At 37.4% G+C, this 26,456-nt stretch overlaps 1 protein-coding gene and 2 pseudogenes across 1 annotated transcript; 1 reads left to right on the plus strand and 2 right to left on the minus strand.

Moving 5' to 3' along the window:
* Positions 1–10,095: 10,095 nt before the first annotated feature.
* On the plus strand, positions 10,096–11,009 carry LOC100259837 (uncharacterized). Its single transcript, XM_059733998.1, has 3 exons — positions 10,096–10,363; positions 10,463–10,847; positions 10,988–11,009. Exons 1-3 carry the CDS (start codon positions 10,096–10,098, stop codon positions 11,007–11,009), a joined length of 675 nt encoding a protein of 224 aa, XP_059589981.1.
* A 12,413-nt stretch (positions 11,010–23,422) lies between these two features.
* LOC132253022 (5S ribosomal RNA) lies at positions 23,423–23,542 on the minus strand (annotated as a pseudogene).
* Positions 23,543–25,775: 2,233 nt separating this feature from the next.
* On the minus strand, positions 25,776–25,894 carry LOC132253003 (5S ribosomal RNA; annotated as a pseudogene).
* Positions 25,895–26,456: the final 562 nt, after the last annotated feature.

Here is a 26,456-nt window from a genome sequence, read left to right on the forward strand (position 1 = left end):
TTCTTAAAATACTTTTAAAGAAAACACTTTAATTAAAAATACTTCAATTTGAAATACGCTCAGATGTTTTCTTTGTAATGTTAATATATAACAAAATGTTGATCCTTGGTATTAACCCATTAAGCGATTATCTTGGAATCACTTTTAAGTGATTCCCCATATTTGTTAAATACCTAATCCTTGTAAAAATGTTATTCCAAATATCAAGAAGTGCTTTAAACTATTTCAAAATCTATCTTTCAAGTGTGTAGTTAAATCCTTCAATGGTATGGAGTCAAATGCTAGAAAATGCATTTATAATAGATAATACTATCAAGAAGTTCAATACTATAGTTCCAATTATTCCTATGATTGGATCGTGGGCTAAAGCGAGATTTTGTAATGTCTTAGGGCATCCCATTAGTAAGTCGTCTTAGGTTGATTCATCATATTATAATATTATCGACCAATTTGTGCATATATGCAAAAATATTTCTTACCCTCAAATGAGTTACTAATTTTTGAGAGTGTGTTTGACAATGATTTAAGGAAACATTTTTAGTCTTTTTAATAGTTAAATGATAAAATTTTTTGAAGTGTTTGAAAGATTGGAAACATTTCTTAGAATCACTATCAAATGGGCTCTTAAAATCATATTTTTGTTATATATTCAAGTATCAAAAACACTATTATAATAAATTTTTAGTTCATATCCAAATAATAAGAATAATTTGTTTTAACATTATAGGGTAAAAGTGCTTTTATGAGAATTATACCAAACGAGCTTGAATGTTTGTACGTTGGTTAAAGTTAGGATTTAAGTTTGAAAATCATTCTTATTTTGATTTTAGGAAGTGTTTGGAAGGCAATGACTGGAGTGAGAACCAAGGTGAATTACAATATTGCTTGCAAGAAAAAGAATCCAAATCTTAACGAGATTTCCATGATAATGAAATTTGATTCTTGTATTTATTTCTAATAATTAAACCAAATACGGTAATGAATGGTAAATGAAATGAATTTCTCACTCACATTTCCTATTTCAATATTTTATCCTATATAGAAAAAAAGAAATTAAATCAGTAAAAAAAAATAAAAAATTGCACCATGTTCAACATATAATCCACTTTTCTTGAAAACTCAACAAAGGGTTTATCCTTTCATCAATCAAATCTACAAAAAAAAAAAAAAAAAAACAAGATTGAAATCAATTTGTTTGGTTATTCATTAATTGAGATGTAAACACTCACTTTCTCATCAACCATGTGAGTGTTAGTTAGGTTGACAATTTTAGACAAAAATTCCTAAGTGTCTCCTAACTTGGTTTTTCCAAATCCTTCTTCAGACTACTTGCCTAATAAAGATCAAGACATTAAATTTGCTAAAAGACCAAGGTATGCGGTTGAGGTTGAAGTTGGATGGAATTGAATCAACCTTATTATTTAAATGTTGTTTTACTTGAAATATTTTTTTAAGGAGTTAGGAAGGCTTGGGAAGCCTTTTTTTTTTTTTTTTTTTAAGTGTTCAAAATGCCCTATTCCAGGATTGATCCAGGTTACACTTTATTGATTTAATTTCAACCATTAGATATAAGGTTTCTTTCATTTAAAACCCCCAAAATTTGCTTCTTGATGAATAGAGAGGCACAACAATTATCTTCTCCTTTCCTATTTTGGGGTGTTTGGTTGCCAAGAAAATCCGTCTTTCTACTTGTTTTCCAAATTGTTTTCAATGGATTTTCTTGAGAAAAAAAAAAAAAAAAGAGTTGATTCTTCCTATTCATTCATCTCTTAATTTTGAAACTATTGGGTTTGGGAAAAACCCATTTTTCTTCTTGTGTGGATTCAAGAAGAGACTGAGATCGATCTTGGTGTATACTCCAAGTGTGCTCTAGAAGAAAAAGGTGAGAAGTTAAAAGTGAAAGGTGTTAGTCAAGTGGTTCAGGAAGGATTGGTAGGTTTAAGCTACATAAAACCTTGTATTTAATGTTTGTTCTTCATAGTGGAAATTTTCGATCAGTTGTAGGCTTGTGGTTTTTGATCTTTTCGAAGGTTTTTCACATGAATTTTGATGTCACAATTGCTCTCTCTCACTCTTCTCTTTGATTTATTTTCAATCTTTTTTATTTTTTATTTGTTTTATTTAATGCTTGTGGTTTTAAGTTGAATAGAAGAACAATGGGATGATATATGTGTTTTCTTGCTAGGTTATTCTAAATTTTTTTGTGCTTATTATTGGTAAAGATATTATGTAGAAATGGAAATTTGAGTTATTGAAGAATTGATCTTATTTTGTATTTTGGAGAGTGTTGATGCATTTGCATGTGACTTGCATTGGAATTGTATTGGGGAGTGTTGTTGCATTCATGGTTGCATGTGATCTTTACTTTGTATTGGAAAACAGTTAAAGAGAAAAGAAAGTTGTGAATAATTCTAAGGTTAGATAAGGTGTATTAGGAGACCTTTTTAAAATTGTTCAAAAACACCTATTCATCCCTCTCTAAGTGTAGTCCATCATTGAGATTCATTTTCAATTGGTATTAGAACGGGTTTTTATAGTAAAAACCATTTTCGGTCCTTGAATCTTAATCATGGAACCTTATCAAGAGGGAGCTTCCATTGGGAGACCAACATTCTTAACTGGTGAAAATCATTCTCATTTGAAAGTGAGAATGCAATATTTTCTCAAAATGCAAAGTGAAAAAGTTTGGAACGCCATTGAATTTGGTTGGTCTTCACCTAAGGTGTTAGATAGAGAAGGTAGACCAACAAATGTTGTCAAGCCTAAATTGGAATGGGATAGAAGTGAAAATGAAGCTAGTGAAAATAATGTTAGAGCCATGTATTCCATTTTCAATGCTATTAGCATGGATGAATTCCATAGGATTGCAACATGTACTTCGACTAAGGAAGCTTGGGATATCCTCCAAGTGACTCATGAAGGAACTAATATCGTAAAAGTGTCAAAGCTTCAAATGTTGACATCTGGGTTTGAGAACATTAGGATGGATGATCATGAAACTTTTGGAGAATTTCATGCAAAATTGATGGATATAGTGAATTCTAACTTCAATCTAGGTGAACCCATCTCTAACTCTAAGGTGGTTAGAAAAAAATTTAAGATCTCTTTCGAAGAGATTTAAATGTGGGGGAAAGGGTCATTATGCATTTGAATGTCCCTCAAATAAAAATAATAAAAAGGTTATGCAAGTTACTTGGAGTGACTCCAAGTCTAATCGAACAAGTGAAAATGAATCAAATGAATGTAATGAATACACTAATTTCATAGCATTTGCTGCAAGTGTCAATGAGGAATCTCTCTTAAGAGAAGCTTCAAGTGAGTTAGGTGACTCTAATGATGATGACATGAGTTTTGACACAACATATGAAACTTTGTATAAGGAGTACTTGAGCCTTAAACAAGAATAAGTCAAGTGGAAGGTTTCTAAAAAGATTTTAACCAATGAGTTTGATGTTTTAAAGAGAGAAAAGAAGGGTTTTCTTGATACAATTGCATTTCTTTAAAATGAACGTTTGGATGTGAAGAAAAAAAACAATGTGTTGAAGAGTGAAAATCAAATGTTCAAGGATGAGTTAAGTCTTAGGAAGGAAGAATCACATCCTAGCTTTAAGAGACTAAATGAGTTGATCAATTCAGGGCATAAATCTTTTGATAAAAGAATCTTAGGATTTGTTGAAGGAAATGCTACTCCAAGTAGTGGTAAAACAATTTTTGTTAAGCCTTGTGAAGAAGAATTTCCTAAGAAAACTCATTCTCAAATCAAGTTTCACTGCACTCATTGTGGAAAAATGGGACACACTTTTGATAGATGTTATGCAAGATTGTTTTGTAATTTTCAAAGGAAGTTGACCAACTTAATGAATGAATGTCATACTTTGAAGAATAGGTTGTTGAGTAAGAATAAGAGTGTCAAAGAAGAGCTTAAAGATCCCTCATAATGGTGAGTTGAAAGGAAGCCCTTTGAATGAAAAGACAAAAGTCTCAAATATCAAACAAATTTGGGTGAAAAAGAATGAGCTGTCTTGTTGTCCATACAACACTTAGAGCTAGTGAATCACATTCATGGTATCTTGATAATGGTTGTTCACATCATATGGCAAGTAATAAATCATTCTTCACTAGGTTCATTGAATTTGATAGAGGAGATGTGACATTTAGAGATGATAATATGGCTAGAGTGAAAGGCAAAGGTACCATTTGTGTCCCTAACATTCCTAATCTTGAAGAGGTCTTATATGTGGAAGGTTTAAAGCCTAACCTACTAAGCATAAGCCAAATATGTGAGAATGAGTTCAATGTCCAATTTTCACAAAATTTATGCAAGGTGTTTGACTTGAATGGTGCATGTGTGATGATTGGCTTGAGAACTTATGACAATTGCTATGCTGTTAGTCAAAAATCTCTTTCATCCTCTTCTCTTTTGTGTGGAAGTTCTAATATTGCATGTGTTGATCTCTTATTGCAACATAAATTGTTTCAAAATGAAAATGAGCATTCCATTGGAAATGTTAGGATTGATAAGGGGAGGAAATTTAGTGATGCCAATGTTGTTGATAGGTTAAAGAACCATGTTTTTCATTCTAGATCAAAACATGTGGACATTAGACATCACTTCATTCAAGACTTGGTAGAAGACAAGGTTGTTTCATTAGAGTTTTTCCCTATAGAGGGTCAAATTGCTAATACTCCTACTAAACCTTTAGACATTTCTTGGTTTAACTCACTTAGGAGCCCTATAGGTTTATAGACTTATTTTTTTACTACCTCTAGAACTTTTCTAGGACTTCCTTCATGCATATCTTTGACTCCTAGGTGTCTTCTCAAGTTCTGAAGAGTCCTTGTGGTGGTGCTCTATTTGTCTTGGTTCTTTGTCTTTGCCTTTTTTTTTCTAACATAATTGTTAAGTTCATGTAAGTGACATGCTTGTTCTTTTTTTATAAGAGTTAGATTGGCTCATAATGATCTTAAATGCTTCAAGATGGTTTTATTTCCATATTTTGATCGATAAACATGATATCGAGTCTCTACTATTTTGATTTGATTAGATAAACTACAAAAGATTAACATCATATCTTCTAAGTGAGTAAAAGCTTATTGTTGGACCTTGTGGTTGCATAAAAGGTGAGTCATGCTTGATTACTACTAAAAAAGTACTCTTTTATAGCTTGAAATTAACCGTTTTAAATACTTTTGAGTAGTAGTTAATACTTTTTAACCCAATTGGCACATTAAGGAACCTAGCAAGGGTTACTAATCAGTTTTTTGGCAAATTTTGATGTTGTTGGTAGCTATTTGATTATTGAAACAAGCCAAGAATGAGGGAGAATTTGGTGAAACTCATGGCAATGCAAGTTAAAGCTCAAATACATAAAGAATCCAATCTTTGGAGCACTTCATAGCCCTTTGCCAAGCCAATCAGAAATACAAGGAAGAAAACCAGAGGAAGAAATCCAACAACCAGCATTTTCGCATGGCTGTGCGAAATTTCGCACACCATGCGAAACCACTTGAGGCAGCCAAAGGATTTCACACACCATGCCAAATTTTTCATGGTATGCGAAATCGTCCTGTGCACCGACTCCGTTAGATTTTTATCTTCAGATATTTTGTGTAATTTCCTAGTTTCTCCTTATAACCAACCTAGATATTTTCTTTTATATCTTTTTATATATCTTTTAGGTAGCATATATATAAGGGGAGAGAGAGGGAGAAAGATATATATGATGTTTTTCATTGAACACTTGTAAATTCCCGTAGTAAAATATACAGAGCTTTTGCTCTGCCTTTCCTTCTCATTTTGTTTTCACTATTCTTTCTAGCCAAACAACCTCTAAGGATGATTTCTCAGGGGATGAGTGGCTAGGTTTTACGTTTCTTGGAGTGATGGAAGCTAGGTGAAGGACCCGAATGCAAAGATGGGAGTTGTCCTTGCTTTAAATGAAAGTAGTTGTTAACCATTAATGGTTTTTATTCTAAGGTTTAGTGATTATTACTCAAAAAGTACTCTTTTATAGCTTGTTATAAACTCTTTTAAACACTTTTGAGTAGTAATTAATACCTTTTAACTCAATTGGCATGTTAAGGGCCCTTACAAATGTTTCTAATTTTTGGCTAGTTTTGGTGTTTTTGGTAGCTTTTTGATCATTGAAGCAAGCCAAGAGTGAGGGAGAACTTTGTGCAACCCTTGGGAATGAGCTTCCAAGCCAATAAAGAGATGCAAGAAAGAGGATCAGAGAAAGAAATCCATCATGAAGCAATTTTGCATGGTGATGCGAAATCTTCACATGCTAGGCGAAATTCAAAGGACAGCAGTTTCAAAGAAAATTTGGAGCACTTTTTGGAGTCTATTGTCTAGATACTATATATCATTTTGAATCTCGGGAAGTCAGGAGTTCAACGCTTCAAACGGTGTACAATTTGGAGCTGAAACGAAGAAGTTATGGCCAATTGAAGGCAACTGCGCAAAGCTGAAAAGGAATTTCACATTGACATTTCCTGATGCGAAAATTTTCGCATTGACATTCCCTGATGCGAAAATTTTCGCACTGACTTTTCCTAATGCGAAAATTTTCTCAGCACACTTTCCCAATGCGAAAATTTTCGCACTGACTTTCTCCGATGCGAAATTTTTCGCATCACCTTTCTTCAATGCGAAATTTTTCGCATCACCTTTCTTCAATGCGAAAATGTAATAGTTAGATATTTTACACCAACTCTATTAGATTTTTACCTTAAGATATTTGGTGTAATTATCAATTCTCTCCTTGTAATCAGTTGAAGATCTTTTAAGATATTTAGGATATCTAATTAAGAGGTTGAAAATATCTCTCTTTATATATCCTAAGATATCTCCTTGTAATATCTATCTTTCATCTATCTCAGACATCTCTCATATATCTGATATCTCTCGTCTCTTCGAGGAGGGGAAGACATTGGAGTGGGGATCACTTGTACATGTTTTAGTAAGAAATATACAGAGCTTTGCTCTATCTTACCTACTCATTTTGATTGTATTTTTCATTCTAGCCAAACAACCTCTGAAGATGTTTTCTCAGAGGATGAGTGGCTAGACTTTTTGTCTCTTGGATGGAAGGGAGCTAGGTAAGGGACCCGACTACACAAGTGGGAGTTTTTCTTGTTTCAATTTTTAATGAAGAGGAAGTTGTGACCCGTTAATGGTTTTTTATATTTTTAGTTAACTTAAAACGCCTTAAAATCACTTGGGCCAACACTTGGTAAGGCAAATGGACTCCGTCCATTGAGTTACACTAGTTTATCTCTTGCGAGCCTTTGGTAGGTGGTTTAAAGGTGGGATTTTCTAGAATAGCCAACACTTGGTAAGCTTTTGGACTTTAAGGAGACATCCATTAGTTATTTCTTGCGAGCTTGTGAAGGGTAATCTAAGGTTAAGGATCACCTTGAATGGCAAATGCTAGGTGAGAGGCACGAGCCATTGCAAGATGCATCAGTGAGAGGGAATTAGCATTGAAACCATTAATGGGAAGCAACTGTAACACACCGGTTGGGAGGATAACTATAGGTTAAATCCCTAATACGAGCAAAGATCCAAAATCTCCACTTTTGAATAAGAAGCCTGAACCTAGTGACCTGAGAATCCAAGAGACCATTTTCTTTGTAATTAAAAATCAATTACTATTTTTGGTTAGCTTAAAACCAACCTTTTCAAACCAAAGTTTATGTTTTCTTTTAAAGCTAACTTAGAAAAGAAAAAGCACCAAACCAATTCTTTAAACTAATATCAAGTGTGAAATGAAAACCCATCCCAGTGAACGATCCTATAGCCACTATACTATGCTAGCTATACTATCCTAGTATATGGTGAAATAGGCTTATAAATTTTTGTTGATAACTCCCGTCTGAGGACTGAATCAAAGTACACCAGCTGGGCATGAATCATTTAGCTTTAAATCCCTTAAAAACACCTTGAATGGCCAATACTTGGTAAGCTTTTTAGATTCTATGGATGCTTATTGCTAGATCCATGGATGTCTATTAGTTATCATTTACGAGCCATTGGAAGGTGGGTCAAGTTGGGAGTCTTTAGTATTTGAAGCCATTAATGGGAAGCAACTATAATTTTTCATGAACCCTTTGGATCAAATCTTAATTGCTAAATATAAAACCGGTTCGAGAGATAACCATCTTTTATGTTATTATCCCCAATGCGAGGAGAAGATCCTGAATCTCCCTCTTTGCCTAAGGAACTAGATCCTAGTGACCTAAAGCTCCAAGAGACCTTTTTAGTTAACTACACTTATTATTTTTGCTTAACTAAATATCACTCTTTGCAACCACAATTCCATTTTCTTTAAAATCTAATTTTTATAAGGAAAAACACCATTTTATTTCCTTCACTAACGTCAATTGTATGATGAAAACCCATCCTTGTGGATGATCCTAGAGCCACTATACTATGTTAGCTATGCTACCCTAGTGTGAGGTGATTTAGGTTTTATAAAGTTTGTTGATAACACCCGTCTGAGCCAGAATCAAATGGCATGACTGCAATGGGGATGAATCAAATGGCGCCGCTGCCGGGGACGAACCAAATGGCGCCGCTGCCGGGGACGAACCAAATGGCGCCGTTACCGGGGATGGTGCCAAAGTACATTGACATGACTTTTGGTGAATACTTGTGATCTTCATCACAAGTTTGGTTATTTTTCTTTTACTAATTCTTTTTCTTTGTCTATATTTTAGATTATCTTTTAGTTAGTTTTTAACTAACCTTAACTTTTACCTAGTATTGTATTTCTTCTATTTTCTGTGTTTTTGTTTCAATAATTTTTAGTTGTGCATGCCCTATTGGATAAGAGATATTAAGGGAAGATTTGTGAAGATTGAAACTCCTTGAGAAACTGAGTTGGAAGTGTGCTTGAACATCATGGATGTTCCACCTGAGATCAAAATAGCCAACATGGTCAAGAGGATAATTTCAACGCATACCGATCCATGAGGGACCGCATGCATCCACCTTGTATGAGTGCACCGTCATGCATAGTGCCTCCCACTGAGCAGCTAGTAATCAGACCTCCCATTGTGCCACTCCTACCTACTTTCCATGGCATGGAAAGTGAGAATCCCTACTCGCATATTAAGGAATTCGAGGAGGTTTGTAATACATTCCAAGAAAGAGGAGCTTCAATTGACTTGATGAGGCTCAAGCCATTTCCTTTTACTTTGAAGGATAAGGCCAAGGTTTGGCTCAATTCTCTAAGGCCAAGGAGTATCCGAACTTGGCCTGATTTGCAAGCCGAGTTTCTCGAGAAGTTCTTCCTTACTCATAGGACCAATGGTTTGAAAAGGCAAATTTCTTACTTCTCAGCTAAAGAGAATGAGAAATTCTATGAGTGTTGGGAAAGGTACATGGAAGCTATTAATGCTTGTCCTCACCATGGATTTGACACATGTCTTCTTCAATGAAGCAACTCCTAGAAACTATGTGAGGAGGAGACTTAATGAATAAGAATCCGGAGGAAGCCATGGACTTTTTGAGTTATGTGGCTGAAGTTTCAAGAGGATGGGATGAACCAAATGCTAGAGAGGTGGGAAGAATGAAGTCTCAACCTAATGCTAAGGGTGGGATGTATGTTTTGAATGAAGACATTGACATGAAAGTAAAGGTTGCAGCTATGGCAAGAAGATTGGAAGAGCTAGAAATGAAGAAGGTACAAGAAGTGCAAGCCATTTATGAGACACCAGTGCAAGCTATGCGTTGTTCCATTTTTCAATCTTATGAGCACTTGGTGGAGGAGTCCTACAATTCCAGCAGTGAGAGAGATGTTTGGTGATCAAGCAAATGTTATTGGTCAATTCAAGCCCAATAACAATGCTTCATATGGCAACACCTACAATTCGAATTGGAGGAACCATCCAAATTTCTCTTGGAAACCAAAGCCACCTCAGTACACACAACCTGCTCAAGCACCTCAGCAAGCCTTGAATATTAAACAAGCTGTTGTGAACCTTAGCAAGGTTGTGGGAGACTTTGTAGGAGATCAAAAGTCCATCAATGTTCAACTGAATAAGAGAATTGACAGTGTGGAGAATACATTGAACAAAAGGATTGATGGGATGCAAAATGATCTGTCTCAAAAGATAGACAATGTCCAATACGCAATCTCAAGGCTTACCAACCTCAACACAATGCAAGAAAAAGAAAAGTTTCCTTCTCAACCTCATCAAAACCCTAAGGGTATCCATGACGTGGAGGCTCAAGAGGGAGAATCTTCAAAGGTGAGGAAAGTCAAAGCAGTTATCACCTTGAGGAGTGGTAAAGAGTTTGATCAGCCCACATCCAAGCCAAAGCATGATGAAGAGAGTGTAGCAGAAAAAGAAAAGAGTGAAGAAATTAAAGGAAAGAGAAAAGGGAAAAGTACAAAGAAAGATGACCATGATTCTAGTGTGGATGAAGAACCCGAGAGGATAGTGATCAAGGAAGATATGATGAAGAAACACATGCCTCCACCTTTCCCCCAAGCTTTGCATGGCAAAAAGGGAACCAATAATACATCAGAAAATTTTGAAGTGTTCAGGCAAGTGAAGGTCAATATCCCTTTGCTAGACATGATCAAACAAGTGCCGACATATGCAAAATTCTTGAAGGACTTGTGCACTATAAAGAGAGGGTTGATTGTGAACAAGAAAGCCTTCTTGACTGAGCAAGTGAGTGCCATCATACAGTGCAAGTCTCCACTGAAGTACAAAGATTCGGGCTGCCCTACCATCTCAGTGAGTATTGGAGGGACTTGTTGTGTGGAGAAAGCTTTGCTGGACTTGGGAGCAAGTGTGAATTTGCTACCCTACTCTGTCTACAAGCAATTGGGACTTGGAGAGTTGAAGCCAACATCCATCACTCTATCTCTGGCAGATAGATCAGTGAAGATTCTAAAAGGGATGATCGAAGATGTCTTGGTTCAAGTTGACAAATTCTACTATCTAGTGGATTTTGTTGTTCTTGATACAGATCCAGTTGTCAAAGGAACTAATTATGTTCCTATCATACTTGGAAGACCATTCTTAGCTACATCAAATGTGATCATCAATTATAGGAATGGAGTCATGCAACTCACGTTTGGCAACATGACATTAGAGCTTAACATCTTCCATTTGTACAAGAAGCATATCCATCCGGAAGAAGAAGAAGGCCTAAAGGAAGTGTGCATGATTGACACTTTAGTGGAGGAGCATTGTGATCAGAGAATGCAGGAGGATTTGGTTGAGAGCTTTGGGGATCTTGATGAAGGGTTACCTGAACCCTCAGATTTGCTTGTTACCCTGCTTCCTTGGAGGAGGAGAGAAAAGATTCTACCCTTTTTCAATGAGGAGGAGACGCAAAGAGCTGTTAAGGAGGAGCCCCCAAAGCTTATTCTTAAGCCACTACCCACAGAGTTGAAGTATGCATACTTGGAAGAAGATAAGCAGTGCCCTGTTGTTATATCTTCAGCTCTTACCATTCATCAGGAGGATTGTCTACTTGAAGTCCTTAGACGATGTAAGAAGGCAATAAGGTGATAAATTTCTGATCTGAAAGAGATCAACCTTTTAGTATGCACCCATCATATTTACATGGAGGATGAAGATAAGCCAGTTCATCAACCTTAGAGAAGGTTGAACCCTCACATGCAAGAGGTGGTGCGAGCTGAAGTTCTTAAGCTACTTCAGGCCGGTATTATTTACCCCATATCAGATAGCTCATGGGTGAGTCCTACTCAAGTTGTGCCAAAGAAGTCTGGGATCACGATGGTGCAAAATGATAAGGGAGAAGATGTCTCTACACGCCTCACTACAGGTTGGAGGGTGTGTATCGATTACAGGAAGTTGAATGCGATGACAAGGAAGGACCATTTCCCGTTGCCCTTTATTGATCAGGATCTTAAGAGGGACTCTAGGCATTCTTTTTATTGTTTCTTGGATGGCTACTCTGGGTACTTTCAGATAGAAATTGATGTTGAAGACCAGGAGAAGCCCACTTTCACATGCCCATTTGGAACCTATGCATACAGGAGAATGCCTTTCGGCTTATGCAATGCATCCGTAACTTTCCAAAGATGCATGTTAAGCATTTTCAGTGATATGGTGGAGCGTATAATGGAAGTCTTTATGGATGATATCACCATATATGGAAGTGCATTTGATGAATGCTTGGTCAACTTAGAAGCTATTCTGAATCGATGCATTGAGGAAGACTCAGTGCTTAACAGGAAGAAGTGCCATTTCATGGTACAACAAGGGATTGTCCTTGGGCACATCATCTCCAAGGAAGGCATTGAAGTTGACAAAGCAAAGGTTGAACTCATTGTTAAGTTACCATCTCCAACAAATGTCAAAGGAGTAAGGCAATTCCTTGGCCATGCAGGGTTCTATAGGAGGTTTATCAAGGATTTCTCTAAGCTTGCAAGACCTCTGTGTGAACTATTAGTGAAGGATGCTAAATTCATATGGGATGATAGATGCCAAAGGAGTTTTGAAGATTTGGAGCTATTTCTGACAACCGTACCAATAGTGAGGGCTCCCAACTAGCAACTGCCCTTTGAGGTAATGTGTGATGCCAGTGACTTTGCTATAGGAGTTGTTCTTGGGCAAAGAGAAGATGGAAAACCCTATGTGATCTACTATGCGAGCAAGACATTGAATGAGGCTAAAAGAAACTACACAACCACCAAGAAAGAATTGTTAGCTGTAGTTTTTGCCTTGGATAAGTTTCGTGCTTACTTGGTGGGGTCTTTCATCGTGGTTTTCACTGATCACTCTACTTTGAAGTATCTGTTGACTAAGCAAGATGCTAAGCAGGGCTGATTAGATGGATTCTTTTGCTTCAAGAGTTCAATCTCCAGATCAAAGACAAGAAATGAGTGGAGAATGTGGTAGCATACCACCTTTCAAAGCTAGCTATCGCACATAATTCCAATGGAATGCCCATTAATGACGATTTTCCAGAGGAATCTCTCGTGTTGGTGGAAGTTGCCCCTTGGTACGCGCACATTGCTAACTACTTGGTCACAATTGAAGTTCCAAGTGAGTGGAAAGCACAAGATAAGAAGCATTTTTTTGCAAAAATTCATGCCTACTATTGGGAGGAACCATTTCTATTCAAGTATTGTGCAGATCAGATAATAAGGAAGTGCGTTCCTGAAGAAGAGCAACAGAGGATCCTCAGTCATTGCCATGAAAATGCATGTGGAGGCCACTTTGCTTCTCAGAAGATAGCCATGAGGATCTTGCAATTGGGTTTCTGTTGGCCATCACTTTTCAAAGATGCCCACACCATATGCAAGAGTTGTGATCGATGCCAGAGGCTTGGGAAGTTAACATGTAGGAACATGATGCCTTTGAACCCTATTTTGATAGTTGATCTTTTTGATGTTTGGGGCATTGACTTCATGGGACCATTCCCTATGTCTTTTGGCTACTCGAACATCTTGGTGGGGGTAGATTATGTTTCTAAATGGGTTGAGGTAGTCCCATACAAGCACAATGACCATAGAGTGGTTCTCAAGGTTCTCAAGGAGAACATCTTCTCAAGATTTGGGGTGCCCAAGGCCATAATTAGTGATGAGGGTACTCATTTTTGCAACAAACCTTTTGAAACTCTCCTAGCCAAGTATGAGGTGAAGCATAAGGTAGCTACACCTTACTACCCTCAAACTAGTGGGCAAGTTGAGTTAGCAAATAGGGAGATTAAAAACATATTGATGAAGGTGGTGAACACAAACAGAAAAGATTGGTCGATCAAGCTCCTTGATTCACTATGGGCATATAGAACAACTTACAAGACCATTCTCGGGATGTCTCCTTATCGCCTAGTCTATGGCAAAGCATGCCATTTCCCTGTGAAATTGGAATACAAAGCTTGGTGGGCAATCAAGAAGCTCAACATGGATCTAAGCAGAGCTGGGTTAAAGAGGTTCTTAGACCTCAATGAGATGGAGGAATTGAGAAATGATGCCTACATCAATTCAAAAATTGTAAAAGAGAAATTGAAGAGGTGGCATGATCAGTTGATTTCCCGCAAGGATTTTCAAAAGAGACAAAGAGTCTTGCTCTATGACTCTAAGCTCCACATCTTTCTGGGCAAGCTGAAATCAAGGTGGATAGGTCCATTTACCATTCACCAAGTGCATTCAAATGGAGTAGTGGAACTACTCAACTCCAACAACACCGGGAGCTTCAAATTGAATGGCCACCGTCTCAAGCCCTTTGTGGAGCCTTTTTCTCGCGACAAGGAGGAATTCATCCCCCTTGATCCACGTCAAGCTTGACAAGACCAGTTTTTTGATGGACTTAGTCTTTCTAAAGACTAATCGAGTCCATATCTTTTTATTTTATTTTATTTTTGATTTGAAAGTTTTCCTATATTATTACTTGTTTTGTTTTTTATTTTTTGATTTTAATTTTATTTTGGTTTGATTTAACTTAGGTTTTTGATGATCAATTGCAGAGGGATTTCAAACAAAGGAAAAATCGGGCCAATTTGCACACTTTGTGAAATTTTCGTAGGGCATGTGAAATCAATGAATCATTTCGCATGGGATGCGAAATTTCGTAGACCTTGCGAACCAATTTTGCACACTCAGTGAAAATAAAAATGCCATGCGAACTCATTTCGCACACTCTGTGAAATTTTCGCAGACCATGCGAAAAATTTTGCACACCCAACACCATTTCGCACACTATGCGAAACCCTAAGGGGTCTGCGAAACCATTTCGCACCCCTAATGCCATTTTGCACGTTGTGCGAAACCTAAGAGTCGCTATGCGAAAATGAAAGGTCACCTGCCATTTTTTTTTAAACCCCCCGAGCCCTAAAATCCCCATTTCGCAAACACCCCACACCCTGCGAATCCCTCATTTTCCTTTGCCACCGTAGGACCTCACCCCTCTCTATTCAATACCGAGCCCCGCGCACATCTCATTTCGAAGATTCGATACCACGCCCCCTTGGAGCATGGACCCGAAGCTCGCCTTCCATTTTCGACATGGCACGGACCCGATGAGCCCCTCCTGCCTCTTCACCGAGACGTACTATGAGGCAGAGAGCCTCCTTTGCTTAGGTGCCTAGCAATTCTTTGTCTCAAGCCGGGGATGCCCCGCGGATTCCACCTTCCAAGGGTGGAGCAGCCACTGGTCCTTCCTCTCCTACTCCTTAGCGTAGATACGAGACGAGGAGACCACCTACTACACGAGGGACGACTACTTCGCGCCCTGAGAGTTCAGTACGACGCCCTTCGGCTAAGAGGGCTAGGACTTCAGGCCCAGGTGAGTCATCCAGAGCTTCTGAACCTCTTGCAGATTCTGAGGTTCCATTTGACCTATCACCGAAGTCTATTATCAGACGCTCGATGCTCACAACACCGCCCATTGAGGGCAACTCAGATTGCAGAGCAAGACCCTTCTACTCGGATCTATATTTTGATCAGGAGGCCATGTGACACCAGCCTGAGCTCCGAGACTCTTACGACCTACTCCAGAGGTACCACCTTGAGCACCTCATGACTCCTTGTGAGTTCTTTTATCCCAGAGTAGCATTAGACTTTTACCAGTCTATGACTACTTGTGGCATCCCGAGTCCTTCTGTGATTCACTTCACCATTGATGGACATCATAGTGTCCTCGAGGCTAGGCATATTGCAGAGGCTTTATAGATTCCTTTCGAGCCAGATGATCCATCTGCTTTCTGCCATTGGTCCCCAGTATCTCAGAGGGACATGGTCCACATTTTATCTAGGGGGACCTCCATAGATTCGATCCTTCTACGGAAGGAGCTTCCACCTGGGATGCTCCTTGTAGATGTGGTGCTGCGCTCTAACCTCTTTTCCCTACAACATTCAGTACAGAGGCGAGCAGCTATTTTGGACACTTTATTCCGTATATCAGAGGGCTTCTACTTTGGCCCGCACCACTTGATCATGGCTTCCCTCATCCACTTTGAGGAGAAGGTCCATAGAAAGAAACTCTAGAGGGCCGACACCATTCTATTATTATTCCAGAGGTTGTTGTGCCAGATCTTGGAGTATTTGGGCTTTCCCACTGAGCCTCGTCTCGAGTGTCACCATCTTTGTCGAGAGCGATTTACTCTTGACAAATGGAATCAGTTGGCAGGCTATTCTACACCTCCAGGAGTCCCTTCCATGGTAGCACCTCTAGTGTCCCCACAGCCAGAGTAGGGCGAGCTCCCGACAGAGACTACACCAGCAATGCTCACACCTGAGGCTACTTCTGCTGCTCCCTCTGTGACTCATACGGTTCCACCAGTCACCCCTACTACATTCGAGCCTTCCATCACCATATCGGCTTGGGAGTTCTGCGCTGTTGTGCATACCTTTCAGACACTCACCACCACCCATTATGGTCTCTTCCAACAGATGGTTGAGATGCGTGCCCATCAGGACCAGCAGACTGCTATTCTCTGCCAGATTCAGCAGCACCTGGGACTCCTGTTTCCGCCTCAGCCTAACCTTCCCACATCATCAAAGCCTATAGCTCCAGCTGAGGACACTACACCAGTAGAGGTCCGGATTCCACTACCTCAGGATGAGCCTCTCATAGTCATAGCTACGCTTGAGGATGCATCATCTCCACCTGAGGCTCCCACTACTTGATCATAGGACATCTCTTTATCTTATTGTATTTATATATTATATTAGTGGAGATTTGTCCTTGTTTTGATGCTTTATAAACTGGGATTGGATGTATTGCCTGATGATATCTCATATTGTACTTTCTCATATTAATATATAGACATCATGTTTTTTATTATACTTAGCATTTTTCTATTTCCTCTACTCATTATCCTTTTGTTTTTTTGACTCATGTGGTTTCTCCTATACGACTCAGGCTCTATTTCATTTAGGAGGTACCACTTCCTCCTTTTATTTTCAATTGCTCTTGACACATTGAGGGCAATGTTGATCTCGGTTGGGGGGAGGGTTGAGGAAGGAAGTTTTGTTAATAATGCTAGGTTAATTTGTTAATTTAGTTACTTTTTGGCTTAATTTTAAAAGTTTTCACTCTACTTTCCATGGTTATTAAGGAAAAATTCTCAAAATGAAATGAGAGGAATTGAGTTCTTACCTTTTTACTTGAATCTTAGAGTTTGTATTATGCTTATTGAAGATGATGAATTATTGAAACTCCTATTGAATTCAACCTTATTTCTTCCACTTTAATCTTACCACACACTATGCACATTAGGTTCTGATTATAAGATGAAAAACTATCTCACCCCCTGAACTTAGGAAAATTTCGACTTGGTACCTTTAACCTTGTTTTAATAGTGTTAGGACACCTTATAAAAGGCTAATGAGCCTTTGAAAAAAAGAAAGAAAGAGAAAGAACAAAGTGTTTCGCTTGCCTTGAAACCCGAGCAAGGTTCGAGGGGTATATGGCAAAAGTCTTTAAAACCTGGTGCCCAAGCCTTGATTGGTTGGGAGTCACTGACCTCAATGCTCGTTACAAGGGTGAATAGGTGGAGTTTAACATATTGTAGGTGCTTGGGTATTGAATTTCAATCTCAAAAGTCCGGGGAAAAATCGGAGGAGTTAGTGGTCGAAAGATCCTTAAAGCTTGATTGGTTGGGAGTCATCGATGGATCCTCGTTACATGGACCCTTTAGAAAACAATACCTTTAACATTACACTCCTACAATGAAAAAAATTGTGAAATAAAAGAGATGCGTTCTTAGCCTATTGGAGGTTGGTCAGTTTGCTAAGGTTTGAGAAAGAACTTGGTTAGGGGGAGAGAATAGTTTGATATACTATAATCAGAAACTAATAAGCTTAACACTTAGATTTTTGTGGAAAAATAAGGTTTGGACCTTTGGGAGTGGAAATTCTTTTGATGCTTAAATTTGCATAATGCCTACTCTTTATAAATTGTAATTAGGCAAGAGATTTGATGACTCTTGTTGAAGGTTGGGTTTTGCCTCTTTGATGTTCCATGAGAGAGTATAATCCGCATCATTCCACTTGAACTTTTTTTGGAGTGATTAGCATGATTTTGTAATTTATTTTACTGTCTATTCTTCTTTATCTCTCCTTCATTGCTAAGGGACTAACAATATGTCGGTTGGGGGGAGTGATTACTACTCAAAAAGTACTCTTTTATAGCTTGAAACTAACTGTTTTAAATACTTTTGAGTAGTAGTTAATACCTTTTAACTCAATTGGCACATTAAGGAACCTAGCAAGGGTTACTAATCAGTTTTTGGCAAGTTTTGGTGTTGTTGGTAGCTATTTGATTATTGAAAATGGCCAAGAATGAGGGAGAATTTGGTGAAATCCATGGCAATGCAAGTTAAATCTCAAATGCTTGAAGAATCCAAGCTTTGGAGCACTTCATAGCCCTTTGCCAAGCCAATAAGAGATGCAAGGAAGAAAACTAGAGGAAGAAATCCAACAACCAGCATTTTCGCATGGCTGTGCGAAATTTCGCACACCATGTGAAACCACTTGAAGTAGCCAAAGGATTTCGTACACCATGCCAAATTTCGCATGGTATGCGAAATCTTCCTGTGTACCGACTCCGTTAGATTTTTATCTTCAGATATTTTGTGTAATTTCCTAGTTTCTCCTTGTAACCAACCTAGATATTTTCTTTTATATATTTTTATATATCTTTTAGGTAGCATATATATAAGGAGAGAGAGAGGGAGAAAGACATATATGATGTTTTTCATTGAACACTTGTAAATTCCCATAGTAAAATATATAGAGCTTTTGTTCTACCTTTCCTTCTCATTTTGTTTTCACTATTCTTTCTAGCCAAACAACCTCTGAGGATGATTTCTCAGGGGATGAGTGGCTAGGTTTTACATTTCTTGGAGTGATGGAAGCTAGGTGAAGGACTCGAATGCAAAGATGGGAGTTGTCCTTGCTTTAAATGAAAGTAGTTGTTAACCATTAATGGTTTTTATTTTAAGGTTTAGCTTTAAGTCCCTTAAAAGCACCTGAATGGCCAATGCTTGGTAAGCTTTTCGGATTCTATGGATGCTTAATTCTAGATCCATGGATGTCTATTAGTTATCATTTACGAGCCATTGGAAGGTGGTTCAAGGTGGGAGTCTTTAGTATTTGAAGCCATTAATGGGAAGCAACTATAACTTTTCATGAACCCTTTGGATCAAATCTTAATTGCCAAATATAAAACCGGTTCGGGAGATAACCATCTTTTATGTTATTATCCCCAATGTGAGGAGAAGATCTGGAATCTCCCCCTTTGCCTAAGGAACTCGATCCTAGTGACCTAAAGCTCCAAGATACCTTTTTAGTTAACGTCACTTATTATTTTTGCTTAACTAAAAATCACTCTTTGCAACCACAATTCCATTTTCTTTAAAATCTAATTTTTATAAGGAAAAACACCATTTTATTTCCTTCACTAACGTCAACTGTACAATGAAAACCCATCGCTGTGGACGATCCTAGAGCCACTATACTATGTTAGCTATGCTACCCTAGTGTGAGGTGATTTAGGTTTTATAAATTTTGTTGATAACACCCGTCTAAGCCAGAATCAAATGGCATGACTGCAATGGGGACAAATCAATGCTTTTTACGATCCAAATGCAATCCTATTATATCTAATAAGCCACAAAGAGTAAGTAAAGTCACCTGGAATCTCCTTAAGTGTTTGAGATTGTCTTTCCTTGATTCTTTGCCTTTTTTTTTAATTAAAAAAAATGAAAAGAAAAAAAAATAATTATGCTTCTCGGAATGGTTATGGCACCTTGGCAATGTTTCAAGTGTAAAAATCCTTCATTGCAAGATTGAGACATCCCTTATGGTCTAAAGACCACCTTAGTGATCCTTAAGTAAAAAATTTATCCCAAGCGTGTAGCCTATGTTTATGTAATCATCGATATGCTAAATAAGAAAAGCAAGTGGATTTTGCATTTTTGAAAGGATGTGAATAAGCTGTGTCAAATAAAAATTCGACCAAGAGAGGTGCAAATTGACTTCAAAGGATACAATATTAAATTTCTTTAGGTGTGGATGTGTGGTCTTGAAAATGATTTTTGGTCCATGGATGGATATATGCTTATGGTTGGAAATTAATTAACATTCTCATTGTTTATGGAGTCATGAGTGAGTCTTCTTTAAGCTTGAGCTTTCTTGGTAGATTGTTAATAATCATTTGTTTTTTTATCTATGCATATGATAAATTGGTAAGGTTTCTCACTATCATTGCTTTTTGTTTTTTTTCCAGCTCCTTATAATCTCTTGATAGCATTTTTGATCAATATGAATCATTTTTAGCTCAATGATTGGAAGATAAATGTGCCATTCTTATGGTTCTCAACATTGTTGGATCTTTGTGTATTCATTTAAAATCATTTTGGTGTGTTTCATGTAGTCTTCAATCAAAATTTTGCCTAAGTCATTTTTGTGTTAGGTGTGGATCGGATCTGCTTAGGACTTGGATCGATCTGCAATGTTGGCAGTTATTTGGCTTAGAGTCCATGTATGATTTACGGATTGATCTAGTAAGATCGATGTCATGATGTTCCAACACTTAGAATTTTCTGTTGATAGCCTCCTGTATTCAAGTTTTATATTCTTTTAACCGAGAGCTCATGAACGAAATATGTATCAATTCACCAAGATCGATGACACTCCTTCCATTATGTATTAAAAAAATGAAAAAGTGAAAATCCCCAAATTTCATTTTTCCATCATTTTCATTCCTTTCTAAGCCTTTGTTTCTCTTTGTTCTAGAGAAGAGGGTTTCTCTTCTTCTCGGCTACTGGCCTAGTGCTCCTGCCATTACCATCGAATATTTTCTTCGACCATTCTTTTCAACAAGGATTTCTGTCTTCGTTCGTCCTTTTGGGTGTTGGAAATCTTTGTCTCACCGCGTTCTTCCGTGTTTGGGTCTTCTCCTTGTCTTTGGTACGACTTTATCACAAGGTTTCTCATTTTAGTCATCTTCTATGGAAAAGTTTATCATCCAACAACCTTGGGCTTGGGTATTATGTCTTAGGTTTAAATCTTTTGTTCATCTTTCTTAAATTTTTTTTTTGAGAGATTTTGTTTTTGATAGATGTTTCATCTTTGTTTTCTTGGTTTTGTTTGTTTAGATTTTCATTCTTACTTGGATTGGTCTTAATTTCTAACAATGTTAGTCTTGGGCTTTGTTTCTTCATTGTGAGTGCTCTCTGGACATTTTCATGCTTGGAACCTATTTTCATGGTGGTAGAGTATTTTATGAAAGTTTGGATTTGAGACCCTGTGATGGGATTCAGGGGGAGATTCTTATATCCTATAATGGGAGTTAAAAGAAGATTTTTATATCTTGTGATGGGAGTAAGGAGGAGACTCTTATATCCTGCTATTTTTTATTTTTTATTTGGATGTTGATATAGATACTTAATGATTTGTGGATACTTGATTTGTGGGTATTTAATATTTGTTGACATGTAGATGCTTATTGATTTGAATGTTAGATATTATGCTTTTGAATTGTTTTCCCTTTGTCTTTGTTCTTTGACAAAAAAGGGGAGATTGTGGTCTTTTGTCTCTTTCTAGGACAAAAAGGGGAAGAGACATTACAATTATTATTTTTTATATTGTATATTGGATGTATATATGTTGATGATAATTGCTATATATTTTTTTGAGATGCATGTTTAGATTTGGATATACATTGGACTTTTTGGATATACTTGTTGATATATTATGTATATTTAATTGCTTCATACAGGCACTACTAATTTTTTTTTCTTAGGGTTTATTTGTAGGATTTGTAGTACGTAGGTTGTGAGTTTGAGTGGGTAAGTGAGTGGCCTTGTATGAGAGTGGGTGAGGCTTACTTGATTATACTCATTCGTGTTGTAAAGGGTTTTTTTTTTCCCATAATTGCCGAAGGGGGAGATTGTGAGTGTTTAGTTAGGTTCGCAATTTTGGACAAAAATTCCTACGTGTCTTCTAACTCGGTTTTTCCAAATCCTTCTTCAGACTACTTGCCTAATGAAAATCAAGACAATGAATTTGCTAAGAGACCAAGGTATGTAGTTGAGGTTTGAGTTAGATGTAATTGAATCAACCATATTATTTAAATCTTGTTTTACCTGAAATATATTTTTAAGGTGTTAGGAATGCTTGGGAAACATTTTTTTTTATTAAGTGTTCAAAATGCCTCTTTCCAGGATCGATTTAGGAATAGGTTGGATTGAACCAGGTTACACTTTCTTGATTTAATTTTAATTGTTAGATCTAGGGCTTCTTTCATTTAAAAAAGCCCCAAAATTTGCTTCTTGATGAGTGGAGAGACACAACAGCGGCCGTCCCCTTTGCTAATCTTTTCCTTTCCTATTTTGGGGTGTTTAGTTGCCAAGAAAATTCGTCTTTCTACTTGTTTTCCAAATTGTTTTCAATGGATTTTCTTGAGAAAAAAAAGAGAGTTGATTATTCCTATTCATTCATCTCTCAATTTCAAAACTATTGGGTTTGGGAAAAACCCATTTTTCTTCTTGTGTTGATTCAAGAAGAGGCCGAGATCGAGCTTGGTGTGGACTCCAAGTGTGTTTTGAAAGAAGAAGGTGATAAGCTGAAAGTGAAAGGTGCTAGTCAAGTGGTCTAGGAAGGATTGGTAAGCTTGAGCTAGGTAAAACCTTGTATTCAGTTATTATTCTTCATAATAGACATTTTCGATCGGTTGTAGGCTTGTGGGTTTGTATCTCTTCAGAGGTTTTCCACATTAAAATCTAGTGTCATTGCCTCTTTCTCTCACTCTACTCTTCGATTTATTTTCAGTTTATGATACCGTTGGTTACTTGGGTATATATGTTGAATGAAAGAAAAATGAGTTAAAATAAGTGTGATTATCCATTGGATATCTAGAATAATTTTTTTGTTCATTTTGATTAATGATATCTTATAGTAATTGGAAATGAGTTAAGGAGATAATTGTTTGTATGCATTAATTTTGGGGAGTGTTGAAGCATTTGCATGTGATTTGCATTTATAAATTGTTGAGAGAGTATTATGTCCTAGGAGGTCACCCATCTTAGCACTACTCTCGCCTAACCACGCTTAGCTATGGAGTTTTGATAGGGTCCGACGCATTAGTGCTAGTATGATCACACCCATCATGTTATTGAGACCTAATCCCCTTCAGGCATTCCCTTCGATAGATCCCACCCTTTGCCTTGACATCCTTCTACCCCCATATGGTCCACCTATCACCCGTCACACACATCCTTGCCAATGCTCTCCAGTCCTTACCGCTAGCCCATGCACGACTCCTGCCTCTCGTGGGTTCCACCAACTCCCTAACCCTAAACCTCATCCAAAATTCCTTCCTCGCCCATGCATGATACCCAACCAGGAAATACAGACAAAAATCAAAGAAATTCCATAAATTTAAAAAAAATTAAAGAAATTTCATCTAAAATAAGGAAAAAGAGGTGCAACATGAAGACTTCCTAGCAGATCACCCACCCTAGTACTACTTTCGCCCAAGCAATGTTTACCTGTGGAGTTTTGATGGAATTTGGTGCATTAGTGCTGGTATGATCGCATCCACTATGTTATTGCAACCTAATCCCCTTATGCGGTATGATTGAGGTGAAACTTCTGCTGTATTGGTGTAGACATAAAAATTTTAGTGGATTAAATTACCATTAATTTGGTCTTCAAAATTGATAAATAAATGGATAAGTGAATAAATAAAAATAGATATCCTCTTATTGATAACTTTACTAAAAAAAAAAGGAAACTAACCTCCAACTACAAAAATGTTAATAATAATAATAATAATAATAATAATAATAATAAAAATATATATTATTGTTATTATTATCTTGTTGGTAAAACCTCCGGAGAAGAAAAGTTGCTAAAATCAAGGAACTAAATCCCTTGAATTAAGCAACTAAAATTCAAGAATTCAAAATTCAACCACCTTCCAAATGTTGCATATCCTCTCGATGATGCACCACGTGTCTAGGACAGTGTAAGTTTGGGGACAAATAACGGAATATGCCTCGATGGTGTCATTATATGTCCAACAACTTCAGGACATGATAACTAACACCATTAGAGTGCAGTACGGTGGACCTCACAGAGTACACTCATGTACTCTAAACCTTACTCTAAGAGGATTGATAGTCTACTTATGCCTGTGGGTTATCAACCTTCAAAGTTTCAATCATTTAACAGGAAGGGAAATCCAAAACAAGATATTTCCCATTTCGTCAAAACTTGTAACAATGCAGGTACAATAAATGGTGACTTATAGTCAAACAATTTGTTTGTTCTGTTCGAGGGAATGCTTTCGATTGGTACATATACCTTGCACTTGAGTGTATCGATAGTTGGGACCAAATGGAACGTGAATTCTCAACTGTTTCTATAGCACTTGATGAATTGTAAGCATGATGGAGCTTACTAATACTAAGCAATGGAAAGACAAGCCAATCGTAGACTACATCAATTGTTGGCGTTCCTTAAGCCTAAATTATAAAGATATATTATCCGAGGTGTTAGCTATGGAGATGTGCATACAAAGAATGCATTAGGGTCTTCTGTACATCCTCCAAGGGATACGACCTTCAAGATTTCTTCAATATAGGGATGATAACATCAACTCATATGGTCTCTTGTTGGTAAAACCTCTGGAGAAGAAAAGTTGTTAAAATAAAGGAACTAAATCCCTTGAATTAAGAAACTAAAATTTGGGAATTTGAAATTCAAATTCCCTGCTTTCACTTATAAATAGAGGTGACTTCTTTCAAGAGAGGAGAAAATTAAAAAATCAGAAGAAAAAAAATCCAAAAAAAGAAAATCCTAAGAAGAAAATCTAGAAACGACTTGGTGCGAGAAAAGAGGCTTCACAAAAAAAAAAGCTTCATCAAATCTTCTTGCAAGTTCGGTAAATGACAAAAGAATTGCTACACACATTCTTCGCTATTCAATGAGTTCATTCGAGAATAAGTTACTTGTGACCCTTGATTGATCTTTGAAATGAAGAAAACGTCATCATCGTTCTTCAAGTTGTGGTCAAAGCGAAAGAACTAGAGGAAAAATATTCTTTTGGAAAGAATATTATTTTTGAGAATGTGTGTAAGATATTTTAATTTTAATAAATATTTTGTTCGCTTTATTTTCCTATTATTTTGCTAATTTCGTAGGACTTTTACGAAATTTGTGCATACAGTTGGACAAAAGGAAATATGGAGAAAATGTTATTTATTAATTTTTTTTAACACATGTATTATTATGTTAGTATCTGGGGATGTTTGTCTAGATCAGACAGTGTACCCTCCTTAAAATTGATGTATTTTTTTGATCCATATAGTTGGATTTGAGTTTTGGTGCATGGATTTGGGTTTGATTGTGACTTTAAAGGGTGGATGGGGGAAGTGTGAAAGTGATAGCTTGCTAGGTGATTTTTGGGGCCTTTAAGTAGAGTTTAGGGATGATTTTTTTTTTTTCAACTGTGAGTCTCGATGCGAGGATTGCAATGGTAGACTCAAATGATCGTTTTGACGGACGAATATGGAGACTAGGAAGGAAAGGCGTTTTAGGCCATAACTTGGGCATCGGGGCTTGGAAAAGGTTAGCATCTACGCCGATTGTCCTAAAATGTGGGGAACTTAACAGGAAAGATCGGTGATGGTCGATTTTGACGGCTGATATCTAATGATCAGGGGATCGAATCGACAATCGTCCGATGTGGATGGAAATGGGAAGGGTAGAACCTATTGGCACGATGAATGCAAACTTAAATCATAGAAATTCCATTAGAAAGAAGGAGAATAGGTGCAACATGAGGACTTTTGAGGAGGTCACCCATCCTAGAACTACTCTCGCCCAAGCACGCTTAACTGCGGAGTTCTAATGGGATCCAGTGCATTAGTGTTGGTACGATGGCACCCGCCATGTTATTACAACCTAATCCTCTTATGTGGTATGATTGAGGTGCAACTTCTGGTGTGTTTGATAGAAGAAAATAAGGGGAAAATTTTTTTTGATAGATGTTTTATTATGCGAGTATCTAGGGATGTTTGTCCAGATCGGACGGTGTGCCCCTCTTAAAATTGATGTCTTTTTTCGATCTGTACGGTTAGATTTACATTTAGGTGCATGGATTAGGGTTTGATCGTGACTTTAAAGGGTGGATCGAGGAAGTGTGGAAGCGAGAGCTTGCCAAGTGGTTTTTGGGGCCTTCGGGTAGAGTTTGGGGACAATTTTTTTTTTTTTTTACAAACCACGAGTCTCAATGCAAGGATCATAATGGTGGGCTTGGATCATCCTTTCGACGGACGGATAGGGAGACTAGGGAGGAAAGGTGTTTTGGGCCATAACTTGGGCCTCAAGGCTTGAAAAAGGTTAGTGTATGTGCTAATCCTCTTAAAATGGGGGAAACTTTTATGTGGGAGAGAACAGGGAAGATCGACGACGGTCGATTGATTGGAGCCAAAATATGTGCTCTAATGG

The sequence above is a fragment of the Vitis vinifera genome, chromosome 17, assembly GCF_030704535.1.
Source record: "Vitis vinifera cultivar Pinot Noir 40024 chromosome 17, ASM3070453v1".
Taxonomy (NCBI): domain Eukaryota; kingdom Viridiplantae; phylum Streptophyta; class Magnoliopsida; order Vitales; family Vitaceae; genus Vitis; species Vitis vinifera.

What these genes read in the sequence shown, in the direction of transcription:
- LOC100259837 (XM_059733998.1), top strand. Translation starts at nt 10,096, where the DNA reads ATGCAAAATGATCTGTCTCAAAAGATAGACAATGTCCAATACGCAATC. An exon ending in TGTAGCAGAAAAAGAAAAGA is followed by an intron (nt 10,364 to 10,462) that starts GTGAAGAAATTA and finishes TGATCAAGGAAG; the next exon opens with ATATGATGAAGAAACACATG. An exon ending in TCTGTCTACAAGCAATTGGG is followed by an intron (nt 10,848 to 10,987) that starts ACTTGGAGAGTT and finishes TTCTTGATACAG; the next exon opens with ATCCAGTTGTCAAAGGAACT.